This window comes from Bubalus bubalis, chromosome X, assembly GCF_019923935.1.
Source record: "Bubalus bubalis isolate 160015118507 breed Murrah chromosome X, NDDB_SH_1, whole genome shotgun sequence".
NCBI classification, from domain to species: domain Eukaryota; kingdom Metazoa; phylum Chordata; class Mammalia; order Artiodactyla; family Bovidae; genus Bubalus; species Bubalus bubalis.
In genome coordinates, this window is record NC_059181.1 from 35,759,650 (window position 1) to 35,779,698 (window position 20,049).

The window sequence follows — 20,049 nt, forward strand, 5'->3', positions numbered from 1 at the left end:
TTTTTAATATGCCGTCTAGGTTGATTATAACTTTTCTTCCAAGGAGCAAGCGTCTTTTAATTTCATGGCTGCAGTCACCATCTGCAGTGATTTTGGAGCCCCAAAAAATAAAGTCTGACACTGTTTCCACTGTTTCCCCATCTATTTCCCATGAAATGATGGGACCAGATGCCATGGTCTTCATTTTTTGAAGTATCTATAGTATTCTAATTAAACTATAGCCAATTCTCAAAGAAATGCTATAGATATCTGTGAGCAGAAGTAACTCAAAGTTAGATCCTTTTAATGAAGAGAAAAAGTGAGTCCACCTTCATAATTTGGAACACAGTTTGGAAATTCTGTATCCAAATTTTACCATGATTTTTTCATACAATGTTCTGAAATGGTTTTATTTAGACCTAACATTCCAGAATTATTAAAGCCATAGATTCTCAAGCTACAGGTAAAGATATCTTTTGTTATGTTATGCTTCTCAAATCAAAAGCAAAATTTAACAAGTATGAAAGCATTTATAATTTAATTTTGAAAAGGAAGGAAACTGGAGATACTCATCCAAAACAATTCCCAGCTCAGCCTGAAGTATCACTTAAGAAGTGTGTCTACCACAGTCTCAAACTTTATTGATCATTGTTTCCCATATAGGCTCTTCCATTTGTTTTTATAACACTCTACTGTCTTAATTCATCTTTCAAATCTTCCTGTGAGAAAAGAAACATAAAGATGCAGTGACATTGAGCACTGGGTCAGGGAGAGCATAGTCAGGCTTCGGCAGATTAGCTCTCAAATAAGAAATTTGCGCTGCTAGTTTCAAGGACTGCACATTTACTCCTGTGCATCTCTGTAAAGACTGTCTCCCAGATCAAAAGCAAGGGCCAGACTTACGAAGGCTAAAGTCACACAGTTTCTCAAGGAAAAGGGCTGGTCTTTGGTATGTCATTTCGGCACTGATATGGACAACTGAGATCCTAATTCATACACTGAGTTGTGATCAAATCGTCTCAAGTTCACCAAAGAGGCTGCTTTTCTGACAATTCAGAACAGATTTATTAGAAGCATTGCTGTAGCTCCTTCTGAGGTCCTGATGGCTTGCTCTGTGGCCTGGTTTCTAGGTCTCATAATCCAATTAGCTTATGGAGATTTTTATTGCTTTATTTATTTTATTTTCAAAAACACTTTTATTGTTCTCCTATGTTATATATGTTACATACGTTAAGTGAACAAAGTATTTAAAAATCTCCATAAGCTAACTAGATTTTTTTTCTTAGAGCTCCTTACAAATATCCTTGTTTTTCCTCTTTTAGTGCACATACTACACTTCCCCACTAATGTTAAAATTCTGCATGAACACATAATTGGCCAATGGCATATGAGAAGTACTGACTGTTTTTTCAGGTGGTAGCTTTAAGACCCAGTGAGTAATTTTTCCTGTCCCCATTCCCTGCTACAATTATTAGAGAGGCACATTTAGGAATGGAGGCCTCCTTCACCAAGGAACTCTGAGTGTATCCTCTCCAACTAGAATGGACATGTTTTGTGAGCAAGAAGTAAACTATTGTGTTAATCCACTGAGATGTAGGGCTGTTAACTATAGCATGACCTAGCACATACTAATGGATGCTCCTCTTCAGAGTCGCTTCAGTTAATGTCTCCCCACATGATAAATAATCTCTTCTCAAATGAGACATAAAGTACTGAAATTATCTTTCAGGTGGCATTAAAAAAATGATTTCCTATTAAAAATTTTTTTAATGTTTCTGTAAACTGCTCTTCTTAAGCAATGGATACATATAAAACAACACATTTGAAACCACATGCATGAGGAAACCATATTCATCACATATTTTGCTTTATGGGAATATGATCCATGAGCACAAGTAAGAGCAGTTAAGAAGTTTTTATCCTAATTAAATCCCAAGGATTATCAGAAAGCATCAGGACAGGAGACTGATTTTAGTCACACTTTAAAATTGAGTGATAGATCAGCAGTGCTCAGAAAGGAGCACTTTGTAAATAATTTCCTTCAGTGATATGACTTGCTATTTTTTCCAGCAGCGTTGAATTATTTATCACTCAATAGATTTTTGCTAAGTGGCACCGCAAGCATTTTTCTTAGTACTGGAGAAGTATTGGGATAAATAAGTCACAGATCTGGCCCTAAAGTTGCCAGCCATCAAGCAGAGAAGAAGAAAAAAATAAATCTACCCAAATGGAGACAGTTGTATAGGGCAGAATGCATTCAGTAGTATGTGTTATACTGAGAAAATAATACACACACACACACACACACACGTGTGCATGTGTTCTATAAGCTGATTGGCAAGGAATATCACTATGTAGATATTTTTGTGATTTATGTGGAAGAGAAGACACTGTTGAAGAAAAATGAGGTCCTAGTAACTTTTTTCCCATGCATGTACCATGTTCTCCTTTATCATGTACAGATTGGGATCTGAAATAATAGTACGATCTGATGGCCAGAATCTGGAACAAGGGGAGAACTCTCCTACAAGTGTAGAAGGATCATGGGAAGAGGGAATAGCAGAAGCTTTTGGGGAATGGGGGATAGAGAGGTGAGGGGAAACCACCAGGGAAGCCCAGAATTACAAGGCATATGGTTATAAATATGGACTACAGGGTCGGCATAGGAAAGTGTGAGTTCAAGTTGAAGAGGTATTGAAGTGTTTACCATTCTACTTTGTACTTATTTCTTATAGAGTTACTTTGCATGGCAGACCACATACTCTGTGAATTTAGGGATTTCATCATTCATCCTTGTTCCTAGAAGAGTTAGGTCCAGATTAGCCACCCAAATGAAAGTAGGTCCTGGTAGAGATATCTTTCTGAGTCCTGATTCTTGCCCAAACCCCACCCCCCCAAAAAAAGCTGGGTTTTGAAGAACCATGATTTAAAAATATTTCATCCTACTACACTGAATAATTAGTAACAGACTTCACCAAGTCTGTAAGGAAAGTAGAGTGACTCAAAAGCCAGATGTATATACTAAGAGTAACAACCTGCCATGATCCTCTTGCTCTAGATTAGGGTTTCATACCTGGTTTTAATGTTTTAATGCTCTTTGGCAGTCTAATGAAGCCTATTCTATTTCAAAAAATAGTGTTTTTACAAGCACATAAATAACAAGGGTTATAGAATGTCTTAATCTCCTTGGGCTACCATAACAAAATACCACAGAATGGGTGGTTTAAACAACAGAAACTTATTTCTCACAGTCCTGGAGACTGGAAAGTCCAAGATGCCAGCAAGTTAAGTTTCACTCTGAGGCCTCTTCTTTTGGCTTATAGGCAGCAGCCATCTCCCTGGGTGCTCACATGACCTCTTCTTCATGCACACATGGGGAGAGAGAGGATGAGCTCACTGGTCTCTCTTCTAATAAGGATGCTAATTCTTTCTTATTAGAGCCTCATCTTTATGGCCTCATTTAACCTTAATTTACCTTACAATATGCCATATCTGGGGCTTCCCTGGTGGCTCAGTGGTTAAGAATCCACCTGAGATGCAGGAGACACAGGAAACATGGGTTTGATCCCTGGGTCAGGAATGTCCCCTGGAGAAGGGCATGGCAACCCACTCTTCTCTTCTTGCCTGGAGAATCCCATGGACAGAGAAGCCTGGTGGGCTACAGGCCATAGGGTCACAAAGAGTTGAACACTCCTCAGGTGACTGAGCAGGCCCACATGCCCTGTCTCCAAACACAATCATTTTGAGAGTTAAGACTTCAACATAGAATTTATGGGTGACACAGTTCAGTCCATAGCACATAGGAAAGTAATAGTCTAGTAGAGTACTGTATCAAAATATTTAAAACTTGTAGTATATTAAAATATATACTTCATTAACACAATGCATAGTAACATCTATTGGGAGAGATAACTACCACGCTTTGAAAGTAGCAGTGAAAATAAATAATAGCTAAATATATGTGCAAGAAGTGAAATGTGATGTAAAGATACTTGTGTACAGCTAATACTACATAATTTAATTTCAATTGCTATTAAGAGTCAGTGGACATAATGGTGGAATTTTTTCCCCCATTTTAATTCACAGATCACTCTCTTTGTATGACAGGTTAGCACCCATCATTTTAGAGACTTCTCAGCTGTTCAGGAGCCAAAGTTGTACAAAAAATATCAAACATTCTATTTTAACTGCCCCCCAGATGGCCATGAGACCTGATTTTGATCAACTCCTGGACACATGGAGGATGGAATGAACCTAAAAATTGATTCTCTTATATTCCCTCATGTGATTCATAAAAACTAGACTTGAACCAGAGAATTTGCTGCTTGATTTGGATGCAGCCCTGAACACCAGCCCAGAAGTATGAAAGATTATAACAAAGATCTTCCTTCCCTGCTGGATAAACTTGAGAAGGAAGTCATTATTGGAGCTGATTTATTCATGCTTTGACTCCCTTGTAGCTCAGGTGGTAAAGAATTCCCCCTGCAATGTGGGAGACCTGGGTTAGATCCCTGGATTGGGAAGATGCCCTGGAGAAGAGAAAGGCTACCCACTCCAGTATTCTGGCCCAGAGAATTCCATGGACTGTATAGTCCATGGGGTCCCAAAGAGTCAGACACGACTGAGTGACTTTCACTGACTAGAAGCAGTTCAATATCATTTTGATTATTTGAGCTTGAAAAGAGCTAATACCACTATTGCAGAGGAAAATAGTGTGCCAACCCTTTCTACCTCATAAGTATTAATAGGTTCCACACCCTGATTTTGACCCATTACTAAATTAGCAGAAATATTCCATTACTTTATGTACAGTGTTTTGTATAATTTTAGCTTCTTTTGATGCTTTTTTTCCTTAAGACCAAGGCTTCCTCTTCCATAACTACATAATCGATAAGCATCTAGGAAAATTATAGTGTGGATTAAGATATAGGGATTAACAAAAATGTAACTGAGTTGTTTCTCTTCTCTTTTGAAGTGTGAAAGATACTCGTTCTATAATCAAAATGAGTTTATCACCACATTTCTAGGGTCAAGAACACTCATTTCAGTTCAGTCACTCAGTTGTGTCCGACTCTTTGCGACCCCATGAATTGCAGCATGCCAGGCCTCCCTGTCCATCACCAACTCCTGGAGTTCACCCAGACTCATGTCCATTGAGTTGGTGATGCCATCCAACCATCTCATCCTCAGTCATCCCCTTCTTCTCCTGCCCTCAATCTTTTCCAGCATTAGGGTCTTTTCCAATGAGTCAGCTCTTCACATCAGGTGGCCAAAGTATTGGAGTTTCAGCTTCAGCATCAGTCCTTCCAATGAACACCCAGGACTGATTTCCTTTAGGATGGACTGGTTGGATCTCCTTTCAGTCCAAGGAATTCTCAAGAGTCTTTTCCAACAACACAGTTCAAAAGCATCAATTCTTAGGTGCTCAGCTTTCTTTATAGTCCAACTCTCACATCCATACATGACTACTGGAAAAACCATTGCCTTGACTAGATGGACCTTTGTTGGCAAAGTAATGTCTCTACTTTTTAATATGCTGTCCAGGTTGGTCATAACTTTCCTTCCAAGGAGTAAGCGTCTTTTAATTTCATGGCTGCAATTGCCACCTGCAGTGATTTTGGAGCCCCCCAAAATAAAGTCAGCCACTGTTTCCACTGTTTCCCCATCTATTTGCCATGAAGTGATGGGACCGGATGCCATGATCTTAGTTTTCTGAATGTTGAGCTTTAAGCCAACTTTTTCACTCTCCTCTTTCACTTTCATCAAGAGGCTCTTTAGTTCCTCTTCACTTTCTGCCATAAGGGTGGTGTCATCTGCATATCTGAGGTTATTGATATTTCTCCCGGCAATCTTGATTCCAGCTTGTGCTTCCTCCAGCCCAGTGTTTGTCATGATATACTCTGAATTTAATAAGCACAGTGGCAATATACAGCCTTGACATACTCCTTTTCGTATTTGGAACCAGTCTGTTGTTCTATGTCCAGTTCTAAGTGTTGCTTCCTGACCTGCATACAAATTTCTCAAGAGGCAGGTCAGGTGGTCTGGTATTCCCATCTCTTGAAGAATTTTCCACAGTTTATTGTCATCCACACTGTCATTGATCAGGTAAAATAGAATTTTCCTTAGCCATATTATTTTATTAAATTATTTTCTTATGTCTCTGAATTAATCATGATAATTATCAGCTTTATGAGCAAGTCCATCAAATTCTTAGGTCTGTAAAATATTTTATCTATTTTTTCGTAAATAATACAGGTAACTCAATTTTTCTGGTTTTGAGACTCTTCTTTGTGGATAAGGCAGTTCTTTGATTTGTTCAAAAGGCACTATCATTAGCTGTTCTCCAACCAAATAGGAAAAGAAAAGAAAAAGGAGATGAAGCCCAAATTGCTCTGCTTTTCTATTCACTACGGGAAAACACACACACACACACACACACACACACACACCCATGACTGAAGGGCTAGTGATTGCAAGTATTGAACAAAATGAGGTTTGGAGATTATCTAAGTATTTTAATCAGACATTCTACCCAGAACTCCATTAGCAAAGAGATGGTGTTGTAGTGGTACATTGAGAAATAAGCATTTTTTTATAGTTCTCTCCACTCTTTGTATAGTCTCTGTTATAAATGCTAAAATATCTATATACTATGTCCATCAGCCTTCAGGTATCTATCAAGTGCTCAAATTATATAAAACTATTAAATGTTCGTGACATTGTACAGGAAACAGGAATCAAGACCATCCCCAAGAAAAAGAAATGCAAAAAAGCAAAATGGCTGTCTGAGGAGGCCTTACAAATAGCTGTGAAATGAAGGGAAGTGAAAAACAAAGGAGAAAAGGAAAGATATACCCATTTGAATGCAGAGTTCCAAAGAACAGCAAGGAGAGATAAGAAAGCCTTCCTCAGTGATCAGTGCAAAGAAATAGAGGGAAACAGTAGAATGGGAAAGACTAGCGATCTTTTCAAGAAAATTAGAGATACCAAGGGAACATTTCATGCAAAGATGGGCTCAATAAAGGACAGAATTGGTATGGACCTAACAGAAACAGAAGATATTAAGAAGAGGTGGCAAGAATACACAGAAGAACTGTACAAAAAAGGTCTTCATGACCCAGATGATCACAATAGTGTGATCACTCACTTAGAGCCAGACATCCTGAAATGTGAAATCGAGTGGGCCTTAGGAAGCATCACTACGAACAAAGCTAGTGGAGGTGACAGAATTCAAGTGGAGCTCTTTCAAATCCTGAAAGATGATGCTGTGAAAGTGCTGCACTCAATATGCCAGCAAATTTGGAAAACTCAGCAGTGGCCACAGGACTGGAAAAGGTATTTTCACTCCAATCCCAAAGAAAGGCAATGGCAAAGAATGCTCAAACTACTGCACAATTGCACTCATCTCACACACTAGTAAAGTAATGCTTAATATTCTCCAAGCCAGGCTTTAGCAATATGTGAACCGTGAAATTCCAGATGTTCAAGCTGGTTTTAGAAAAGGCAGAGGAACCAGAGATCAAATTGCCAACATTCGCTGGATCATGGAAAAAGCAAGAGAGTTCCAGAAAAACATCTATTTCTGCTTTATTGACTATGCCAAAGCCTTTGACTCTGTGGATCACAATAAACTGTGGAAAATTCTGAAAGATGGGAATACCAGACCACCTGACCTGCCTCTTGAGAAACCTATATGCAGGTCAGGAAGCAACAGTTAGAACTGGACGTAGAACAACAGACTGGTTCCAAATAGGAAAAGGAGTATATCAAGGCTGTATATTGTCACCATGCTTATTGAACTTATATGCAGAGTACATCATGAGAAATGCTGGGCTGGAGGAAGCACAAGCTGGAATCAAGATTGCTGGGAGAAATAACAATAACCTCAGATATGCAGATGACACCACCCTTATGGCAGAAACTGAAGAAGAACTAAAGAGCCTCTTGATGAAAGTGAAAGAGGAGAGTAAAAAGGAATGGATATGGTTGGAAGAACATTCCTTAGAAATAGTATATTTTTTACAGCTTAAAATTCATACAAATCACCTGGCAAGGTGAGAAAAAATGAGATTTTTATATTCTCAGAAAAAAATCAAGCAAACAATATCTTAGAGCCCAGACACTAATTGATAGCAAAATAATCATGGATACTAAGAGGAGCAAATTGGAGGAAATTGATGGGTTATGGAAGACATGGAAACTTTCAAGGGAGGCACTTGCTTCAGGCTGTGATTTGCTAATTAATTTGCAGAAATACAACACAAGATTAAACAGCTGTCCAAGTCTCCTTCTACCTGTATGAGAAAGAAGCAAATGTGCAATTAGCTTAGAGAAGATAATTTTTTCAAGTTCTAGAACCATTTTTGGAGAGACTACCTATGTAGTCCTTAGTTGAGACCACCTACTTTGAAATGTCAGGATTTGAGTTTTTATTATTATTATATGTTTACTTCTCTACAGTATTTGTAAGCAAAACAAAATTGTTTTTACCATTTAAAAAAAAAAAAACAGTGGTGAGCTATAGTATTGTAAACTAATTAGCCTCCAATTAAAATTAATTAATTTTTAAAAAGCAGTGGTGAAAATATGGATGATAGTTAGTTTCCTTTTCACATTTTTCTTATTTTTAAAATTTCTAAAACTTTATAAACATAAAAATGATCCATGAAATATGTTTGTGGTTTTCACCTATTACATTGTAGGTGGCCATGATTTTTAAGGAATTTTAAGATTGAATTAAGATATAGAGTATTATTTTTGAGTGTCATTGATGTTGTTTTCCGGTTTCCTTATGACAGTGCTGCTGTGAATAGCAGTGGATGTGATGTTGCTGAGGGCAGTCCCCAGGACCCAAATGCCTTAAAAACCTGTGAGTGCTACAATTACAAATATTTGTTTTCATGTCTTATTTTTATATACTGAGCATAATATGAATGAAATATTCAATAAGTAGTGGTCACAACTAGAGACAGAGCAGCAAGCGCTGAGGCTTGCTGGCCACATGGGAGCCCGAGGTGTTGGTCCTTAGCCTTTTCTGCTCATGATCCTTTGGAAAACTGTTCACATCTTCCTTTTTACTGCTGAGTCTTAGTTTCCTCACCTGTACATTAAATGTATTTCAATAAATGACCTTTATGTTTCTTTTGGCTTATTCTGAACTGTTTAAACCTATTGGAGTGACAGGTATCACCATGTTTAAAATGTTAAGGAGATGACAGATTTACTGTGTTTTATGAAATGACTAACTATACATTTAGAAACTGGATAGAATAATGGACAGAAAAATGTATATGGGGCTGTTGTGGTGCTCTCTAACTACAGAACAAACCACCCCAAATGTAGTGATATTAAACAACAAGAATGCCTTGTATTATTCTCTCTCACACTTCGGGGGTCACTGGCTTCATCTAGGCGACTCTTGCTCGGGGGTCTCTCAGGCAGTTGCAGTCAGATTGACAGTGGGACTGTTTGTTCTGGATGCTGTTCTGATGTGGCCTCTCTGTGTGGCCTAAAGTTTCTTCACAGAATGACAGCTTGGTTCTGAAAGCAAGTGAACCAGGAAAGATAGATGATTACGAAGAAGCTATATTACATTTTCTGACCTCATGTCAGAAGTCACATGGCTTGATTTTGCTGCAATCTAGTATACTCTCCATTGGGATCAAGTCACTAAGACTGGGCCACTATGTCTCCACATTCAAAGCAATATTGAGGGCTTTGTGGATATGTTTTAAAAACTAATAACAACAACAAATAGATATAAATATATACACATACAGGCCTTTATTTCCAGTTTGTTTGTTACATCCTATAATTTGATTCATTACATAGTCCACAAAAAAAGTTGAAGATTCTGGAATGTCCTCTTTGCTGTTTATGTTTTTGTGTATATCCAGACTCATTTTGAATACTAGTCAAGTTCCCTTTGTTTTTTAAGGAATCTTTAATAGAAGGTCATAATTGCACATTTTTTTTATGTTAAGCTTGAATTGGGGTCCCCCATACTTACATTAACAAATGTGTCATCTAATTTTGTGTGCTAATGCTTTGAACATTTTTAAAATTCATCCCCAAACTCTAATCACTAATTGAAACAGCTGCTTTATTTGAACAGCACTTGCAAAATATGTAAACAAGCCCTATTTCATGTTTTGTCAGCAATTAAGTCCAATTTCATCAAAGAGTTCTTTTGCTCTGCACATACTCTTCACCTGGCAGCGAAAGGGACTTCAAACCTGGAGCTCTTCTTCCTCCCTTTTGGCATGCACACACGCTACTGTGTCATCATCCTCAGTAACAGAAAGGTGAGAATGGAAATGGGGTGGGTGCTTTCATTAAGGGCTGGCACTTTAATAGGATAACCAGTACAGGCAACTTGAGGGCAGCTGAAGACTCTATGAATGTAGATAACAATGTTAACCCTCTGGTTGCTAAACAAAGAGCTTATCCTCAAGAATAAGCAAAGAGTTACACTCAGATCAGATCAGATCAGTCACTCAGTCGTGTCCGACTCTTTGCGACCCCATGAATTGCAGCACGCCAGGCCTCCCCGTCCATCACCAGCTCCCGGAGTTCACTCAGACTCATGTCCATCGAGTCAGTGATGCCATCCAGCCATCTCATCCTCTGTTGTCCCCTTCTCCTCCTGCCCCCAATCCCTCCCAGCATCAGAGTCTTGTACAATGAGTCAACTCTTCACATGAGGTGGCCAAAGTACTGGAGTTTCAGCTTTAGCATCATTCCTTCCAAAGAAATCCCAGGGCTGATCTCCTTCAGAATGGACTGGTTGCATCTCCTTGCAGTCCAAGGGACTCGCAAGAGTCTTCTCCAACACCACAGTTCAAAAGCATCAATTCTTTGGTGCTCAGCCTTCTTCACAGTCCAACTCTCACATCCATACATGAGCACAGGAAAAACCATAGCCTTGACTAGACGAACCTTTGTTGGCAAAGTAATGTCTCTGCTTTTGAATATGCTATCTAGGTTGGTCATAACTTTCCTTCCAAGGAGTAAACGTCTTTTAATTTCATGGCTGCACTCACCATCTGCAGTGATTTTGGAGCCCAGAAAAATAAAGTCTGACACTGTTTCCACTGTTTCCCCATCTATTTCCCATGAAGTGATGGGGCCGGATGACATGATCTTCGTTTTCTGAATGTTGAGCTTTAAGCCAACTTTTTCACTCTCCTCTTTCACTTTCATCAGGAGGCTTTTTAGGTCCTCTTCACTTTCTGCCATAAGGGTGGTGTCATCTGCATATCTGAGGTTATTGATATTTCTCCCGGCAATCTTGATTCCAGCTTGTGTTTCTTCCAGCCCAGCGTTTCTCATGATGTACTCTGCATATAACTTCAATAAACAGGGTGAGAGTATACAGCCTTGACGTACTCCTTTTCCTATTTGGAACCAGTCTGTTGTTCCATGTCCAGTTCTGACTGTTGCTTCCTGACCTGCATGCAGGTTTCTCAAGAGGCAGGTCAGGTGGTCTGGTATTCCCATCTCTTTCAGAATTGTCCACAGTTTATTGTGATCCACACAGTCAAAGGCTTTGGCATAGTCAATAAAGCAGAAATAGATGTTTTTCTGGAACTCTCTTGCTTTTTTGATGATCCAGCGGATGTTGGCAATTTGATCTCTGGTTCCTCTGCTTTTTCTAAAACCAGCTTGAACATCAGGAAGTTCACAGTTCGCATATTGCTGAAGCCGGGCTTGGAGAATTTTGAGCATTACTTTACTAGCATGTGAGATGAGTGCAATTGTGTGGTAGTTTGAAAATTATTTGGCATTGCCTTTCTTTGGGATTGCAATGAAAACTGACCTTTTCCTGTCCTGTGGCCACTGCTGAGTTTTCCAAATTTGCTGACATATTGAGTGCAGCACTTTCACAGCATCATCTTTCAGGATTTGGAATAGCTCAACTGGAATTCTATCACCTCCACTAGCTTTGTTATGGCTGTCTGTAAATTTTGTAAGGGCTGGTAAGGAAGTCCCATGGGAAGAGAGTGGAGGCACACCTAACCTGCTGGGACTTCTCTATCAGCTATGAATATTTGCATAACAAGTGACCAAACAGTGCTAGGCTTATAACAATCTGTGTTTGTTATATCACATTTTCCATGGGTCAGAGATCCAGATGTAACCTAGATGGGTTCTCTGTTTTAGGTCTGTCAAGTCTTCAATCAAGGGATCAGCCAGTGCTGTGTTCTCCTTGAAAGCTCAATTGAGGAAGGAGCTGCTTCTAAACTCTCTCAAATTTTTGGCAGAGTTAATTTCATGGTTCTAGGAACCATGCATCTTGCTTCTCTAAAGCCAGGGAAGGAGAGAGACAGAAAGAGGGAGAGAAGGGTGGGAGAAAGGAAAGAGAGACAGAGAGAAAGAAAGAAGACAGGCTTCAGAGGAAACGTTTTATGGCATTATCCCCTTCTGGAAAGACACTACCATGTGTTGATCTGACAAGGGAATTGATAACCCCCAGGAGATAGCCCCAAATGTGGACGGTAAAGAATCTGTCTGCAATACGGGAGACCTGGATTCCATCCCTGGATCCAGAAGATCCCCTGGAGATGGGAATGGCATCCCACTCCAGTTCTTGCCTGGAGAATTCCATGGACAGAGGAGTCTGGCAAGCTACAGTCCATGGGTTCGCAAAGAGTCAGACACAACTGAGCGACTAACACACACACACACACACACACACACATGCACTATATTGAATTCATAGGCAATGAAATAATGGTAACTGGAAAGACGTGTTACATTGACCTGTTGCTTGTAGTATCATTTATACCTGAAAAATAGCATAACCTCTTAAATATGTCAAGAATATTTTAATTTTACAGTGAAAATTACCATTTAGGAAGAAAAAATGCTATTTAATACTAATGATAAATTTTGTTTTTCATTTCCTTTAAAGTTTGATTTAACTGAATTCATCTATATAAAAATTTATTTAAAAAAATAATAACTCTGGTGTGGCCAGTAGTTTAATAAAATATTTCACAATCCCTTTTCAATATCACTTTATAATATAGCCCTAGAAAAATACTAGGTTTAATTCTCAGTAGCCTGGTAAGAATTTGATTTTGTTTTGCTTTGTTTTTTGCTATCAGTTTTTAGCTTTTTTGACCATACTGTGCAGCTTGCGGGATCTTAGTTCCCTGCAGGAATTGAACCTGGGCCTGTTTCTCTGGACTGCTGGGGAGCTCCCACTATTCTTTGAATTGGACTATTTGAATATTAATATTTACTTCCATAAATTTTATCTAAATTAATCAAAATATAATTATACCGAACTTGACATCTGTTTAAAACAGTCCTTTGATTACATATATTTTGTTCTTATCAGAAAGAATATTAAGAAAAACAATAATAATGAATGTATATTGCTATCAGTTGAGAAATAATGCTCCTAATCTAAAGTATTGCATTGAATTACAATTGCTTGAGTGGAGAAATACATCTATTAATTTACATGTTCAATTTTATTGCTAATTATATTTAAAAATGTAATTACACACTTAAATAGATAATCAATCACCCAAGTCCACCTAGTTAGCTCCTTTTCTTATTAAATGTGTGATAACTGCCTTGCCATTAAGAACTACCTATTGAAAACTATGATGTAATTAGGCCCCAGTGTGATAGCTTTCCGTGTGTAAAACAGAAATGTTTCTACTAAAGCTGCTACCAAGGGTCAGCCATTTGTTTCATTTTGGCAGTTCCTTTCAAACTTTCAAATAAAATGAAATGACTTGTGTAATATTTGTTTGAACAGAAAAACAGTTTTGCAAAACTTCCATCAGTGTTCATAAGCCTAAAAATTCATGCTCTTAAGTGCTAGAAATCCAAAGAGATTTCTCTCATGTGTGGACAGGAACAGACTGAATGAGGAAACTAGAGCAGAATCATGACCCAGTCCCTGAGAAAGTGCACTTTCTGGGAGGAGAGGTAGACAGACCCCCAACAGAGCACACAAACACTGCACAGAATAAAGCCATGTGTTGCTACAACCATGGCACTCTGTCTTCACAGTGGTGCCTGTGTGAACAGCTGCTGGGTTCCAGCAGTGGAACTGGGTTCCACAGCTGGAAACCACCCAGCATTTCTGGGATCATCCTTATGAGAGAGGCAGGGGAATCAGCCAGGGATCCTTGACACAGTGCCTGGGTTAAAAGTGCATTCCATTTGTAGCTACTTTCTGTGACCTGACCAGCCCTTTTCCACCAACACATGAGCCTTTTTTGTTGAATCATGCCAGAATCCTCCTCCCTCTGTGTATTTATCTTCTAATCCTTCACTGCCCTTTTTCTGTCTATAAAATTTGGTCAAAACAATCGAAACCAAAATCCTTGCCTTGCTGGCTTGAGGAAGTAGCAGTCAACATCCCTGAACAGCTTATGCAATGCAGATTGGTCCTGTCCTGCACCAGGGCCCCCACACCAAAGAGAGCATCAACCCTGCCACATCAGATCAGAAGTTGAGAGGGCAAGGGTGCCTGCTGCCAGGTAGAAGACCCCACAAGGCCTTCTTGTTGATGTGTGGTTTATAGCAGCTTAGTCTCAGGCTGTGTGTGCCATACCAGTTGTTAAATGTATTGCATGTCACTCTGGCCATCTCCCTTAGATTTGCATAAATAAGTAGAACCCCTCACATGACTTTTTGCACTGTCCCTTGTTTCATTTTGCCTCAGCCTCTCTGTCTCTGCTAATGCAGAAATTAAGCTGGCAGTCTCTGTTATGTGTATGTAATTATTCCATTCAGTGTACAACTTTTTCAATCATAATTAATGTACAGACTTAAATAATACTGATAACAATACTGATTTTGCTTATTTTGCCTTTGCTAGAAAGATAAAAACATTATATTATGCTAAAATCTTTATGTAATTTTACATTTAGGCAAACTAACTTCAGTTTTATGAAAGTTATTTTTATAGTATAATTTGCTAATGGTTTATTCTATTTTCTATGATTTTAAACAGCAAGCTACAATTCATTTGCCCTTTGATTTTCCATTTGATTTGTTACAACTGCATTTTTTTTTTTTTTTACTTTTGGTAACTACACTCCTCCCCACAGGCCAACCCCCTGGCTTGTTCCCTGGGAAACAGAGAGAAAGTGAAATCCCAATTGGCCCATAAACACTTTGAAACATTTATGAACCACAGGATTTCTGCTGGCCATATAGGGGCAGGTTAGGTGAACTTTGAAGTCTCCAACAAAGTGGTGAAAGTGAAAGTCACTCAGTCGTGTCTGACTCTTTGCGACCCCATGGACTATACATTCCATGGAATTCTCCAGGCCAGAATACTGGAGTGGATAGCCTTTCCCTTCTCCAGAAGATCTTTCCAACCCAGGGATTGAACCCAGGTCTCCTGTATTCCAGGTGGATTCTTTACCAGCTGAGCCACCAGGGAAGCACAAGAATACTGGAATGGGTAGCCTATCCCTTCGCCAGGGCATCTTCCCGACCCAGGAATCGAACTGGGTCTCCTGCTTTGCAGGCAGATTCTTTACCAACTGAGCTACCAGGGGAGCCCACCAAAGTGGTAAATGTTCACAAAGATGGACAGAGCTTGAGCCCCTCCACACTACAAGACTTCCTCTGACCTCACCTACCCTACTTCCCCTGTTACTGTGAAACCATCAGCATACATTAAGCACTGCAGCCTTTTTAGAAAAAAATAGAAGAAGAAAATCTGAAAATGAGAATTTTGTGCCCAATGTTAGTTGTTTATTTAGGGGGATCTCCTCTAGGTTCCTTATCAATGATACAACCAGTTATTCTGTAAAGATTCCACATACCTCGGGTACCAAAAGGTTAGCTCCAGGGGACTGAACTTCAAGTGACATGTAGAATATGAGGAAACAGTAATTCCTGTTTTCCCAAATCCATGTTAATTTTATGGACCCTCTCATCCTTTTTTTTTTTTAAATTGAGATATAATTGATAGATAACACTGTATAATTTTGAGATGTATACTGTGTTGGTTTGATACACTTATATGTGGCAATATGATTACTGCTGTCATGTTCTGGTGAAGGATCAATTGTGTCCAATTCTTTGTGACTTCATGGACTGTAGCCTTGCAGGCTCCTCTGTCCATGGAATTCTCCAGGAAAGAGTACTGGAGGGGGTTGCCATTTCCTTCTCCAGGGGATCTTCCTGACCCAGGGGTTGAACCCTGGGTCTCCTGCATTGCAAGCAGACTTTTTACCATCTGAACCACCAGGGAAGCCCTGTTACAGTCATGTTAGCTAATGCATTTATCACGTCATATTGTTTCTTTTTTTGTTGAGAACAATTAAGATCTATTATCTTAGCAACTTGGAAGTTCATGATATACTATTGTTGACTATAATTACTCTGCTGTGCCTTAGATTTCCAGAATTTATTTATCTGCTAGTTACAAGTTTCAAACCCTCTCCTTCTTGAAGAAAACTATAAAATATGGAGTATGGCTTATTGTAAGTTTAAAAATTTGACACCTTCAAGCCGTATTCTAATTAATCTCATTTTATTATTCAGTTCACTCCTCCCAACAGAGTTTAATTCACCAACTATATAAAACCAGTTTTCTAGGCATGGAGAGAGTAAACACACAGAAAGGGTAGGAATACTGAACCCAAGGGAATCACATTTCAGTGGAGAAGACAACTTGCATGAGTCTGGCCCAGCTCACACAGAAACTTAGTGTTAGTTTGAAGTAGGTGCTCCCTCCTGGTTTACGAAAAATGCTTGCTGGACATATGGCACAGTCATGAGAATTAGAAAAATGCGTTTCTTCCTTAAATGGATGCAACCTTATGCTGGGATGACCTTGCCCTCAGTATGATGCCCCTTGCAAGACATACTCTTTGCTTGTATGCATGGTGTCCTAAACATGTCCACTCATTTCTATAACACAGATTGTGACCATTTCTGTAATAGTGGGAAGAATGCATAGCAGAGTCTGGGTTAATTGATTGATAAAGGAGTTTGGTTAAGAAGGATGAGTAGAAATTTGCTAGTAAACAGAGATTGGGCAGAGAAGTATGCTCAGGAGAAGATTCTAAGAACGTGAGGTTGAACTAAGCATGAAACTTCATGAATACTTGAATTGCCAGTTCTGAGAACAGAATGTTGGAAATGACAGAAAATGCCTTGAATGTATAAGTCAGACTAAAAATGAAGAGGGCCCTGAATTTTAACTGGAATAAGAAAGCTGAGTGCCGAAGAATCGATGCTTTTGAACTGGGGTGTTGGAGAAGACTCTTGAGAGTCCCTTGGACTGCAAGGAGATCCAACCAGTCCGTCCTCAAGGAAATTAGTCCTGAATATTCATTGGAAGGACTGATGCTGAAGCTCCGATACTTTGGCCACCTGATGTGAGGAGCTGACTCATTAGAAAAGACCCTGATGCTGGGAAAGATTGAAGGCAGGAAGAGAAGTGGACAACAGAGGATGAGATGGTTGGATGGCATCACCGACTCGATGGACATGAGTTTGAGCAAGCTCTAGGAGTTGGTGATGGACAGGGAAGTGCAGTCTGGTGTGCTGCAGTCCATGGGGTCACAAAGAGTCGGGACACGACTGAGCAACTGAACTGAACTCAATTTATTTTTATTATTGAAAGCAGTAGTCCAATAAAAGCCATATTGAGCATAGGCATGATCTGATTTTATTTTACTTTGGAAAGAATCTCTGGAGGCAAAACAGAAAGTAGACTGAGTTAAAGGCAAACTGGGAGACCAAGAGACTGGCTGGAAGACTTGCAGTCTATTATGCTACTCCATACACATCCATCCTCTACAGCCCTCTGCTTTCCCTTATTATTAATAGCAGTCAAACAGAAGAATGTGAGAAGCAATGGTGAAAGAAGAGGAGATGATATTGAATCTGGGGAAAATAAGGGGATGAGAGCACTGTATATGAAGATCAATCTTACTGGCAATTTCAGTGATGTTCACACCTGCAGAGAAAGCAAATTTTAATTTACTTGCAGAGCAAATTGGTGGGAAAAAAATGTGAATAGAAACTTCTGAAAAATATGGTGATAAAGGCAAAGAGAGATTGTTAAGCTCATTGCCACAGTAGCTTCTGGAGCCTAGGCCCAGCCTAATGTTTATTTGAGAGATTTTTTCCTACAATATATCATGTGTTTTTATTAAACAATCAATTCATATGTTATGCCATTTAAATATATGTTACCTTCTCAAAATGTCTGTGGAATAATCTCTCAGGCATGTAATTAATGTGTTAAAATTATGTTTAAAAAGCTGAACTTTTTAGTGCAAGCATTTAATCTTGTTATATGCCTTCTTCTCACCTTCACTGAGTCTCTTAGCTCAGTCAATCTATGAAAAATAGTAGTTTAAAAGAATGGCACTTATTCTTACTGGTCAGTTTCATGTTATAATTATTACAAAGTCAAATAAATAGTCACAGTCAACGATTGATGATCTCTCTCTAGTATATGGAATTTAACATTTTAAAATTTTAGCTTAGGTCTCACTTGCCTGTTGAGTTATCAAAATAATATAGTATTGTACAGCCAATGCAAATACACAAATTAGAAAAATAGTAACATCTGGGTCCAGTATGAGAGCGTAAGTAGAATTTAAGACCTATGAAACAACATAGGGATTTGATTTTTCTATCTAGAAATGTGTTTTTTCTTTTCTTTTTTAATTTTTTTTTAGGTTGAGGTTGTTTGTATCTGGAGGGCATCCATGACTTGGCCAGGGTTACCCAGCTAATTAGTGGCAGAGCTGGAATTAAAACTTTCCTGCCAATTTAGTGTTGTGTTCTTTCCTTCTGGGTCATTAACAGCTGGTCTTCTTGTAAAATTGCATGAACTGCATTGTTTGAGACCTCCGTTTAACTAGATACAGAAAGAACAAAATATTTTTTGTGAGGGTTTCTTACAATTGACAATGGGCATTGGCATCTTTCTGGAAAATGCAATTTCAAGTAAATATGCAGACTAGAAAATATGTAATAAGAGCATAAAGGAAATTTAACAGGTGACTATTAAGATAGCTTACATTGACAAGTGCCTATTGTGTGTTAGATAATTTCATTTCCCTTGTCACTACCTCTAGACTTGGAATGTAAAGGGCTTCTCTACTTTAAACAGTTCTTTATTGCATTTGTATTATTTGCTGGTCTGATTTTATTTCTAGAAAAATGGAGGGAAATAATTAAATGATACTATAAGTAATTTTTATGAAAAATTTGCTGGAACAGGCATCATTTTCAATTACATTGTTTCTTTTTAATAAAAAAAGAACTTTGAAAGTGAACAAGTTATGTGAAATAATTTTCTGAGAAGTGATATATTGTCTAAGACATAGAGTTAAGTGAAGTTGAATGGAGTCATAGTTATTGATATTTCAAGTGACTAATAAATGGCTAGGAAGATGTTTATCATTTATATTTTAGAAAAATATTCTGTATTTTTGGAAATAGCAGTTTACTCCTTTTGTATTAAATCTCGTGAGTTGGTATTCATTTTCAGGAGTAGACAAGCTATATAGATCTGGTTTCATTCAGGTACACATTGAAAAAAACATACAATTATTATAACTCTATAGTCACCAAGTCTAACTTCTTATGAAGACTATGTTGACACAAATCATCAATAAACAGTCTATAATAGGAATAGAAAAAATTTTGCTTGAGTCTAACTGGTCGCACAGAGTCGGACACAACTGAGCAACTGAACTGAACTGAACTGAGGACTATAGCCTGGAACACAGATTCAAGAGGCACTTGGGTGGTGTTCCCCCAGACTATAAAATGTAGGAGGCTAAAATAGGCAAAAATCAAAAAGGTACATAAGTTGTTTGTGAAGAATTAGTATTGAATCTGGCAAGAAGTAAGGATCTTGCTAAGCAAGGGTTGGTTTGGGGCCCCAAGTGTTTGCACACTTACGAAATCTATAAGAGAAGACCTTTAAGCCATAAGATTGCAGCTGTATTGAGAATGGCTTTCCTGCATTGGAGAAGGAAATGGCAACCCACTCCAGTGTTCTTGTCTGGAGAATCCCAGGGACAGAGAAGCCTGGTTGGCTGCCGTCTATGGGGTCGC

At 38.7% G+C, this 20,049-nt stretch overlaps 1 protein-coding gene across 1 annotated transcript in view; it reads left to right on the top strand.

Annotated features, from left to right (window-relative positions):
- The window catches only part of CFAP47 (cilia and flagella associated protein 47), a 497,722-nt gene that overhangs the window by 267,928 nt on the left and 209,745 nt on the right, over positions 1-20,049 (top strand). The window contains exons 41-42 of the mRNA XM_006066421.4: positions 8,778-8,848; positions 10,138-10,283. Coding sequence (XP_006066483.4) covers positions 8,778-8,848; positions 10,138-10,283 — 217 coding nt within the window. The remainder of the gene's footprint in view (positions 1-8,777; positions 8,849-10,137; positions 10,284-20,049) is intronic.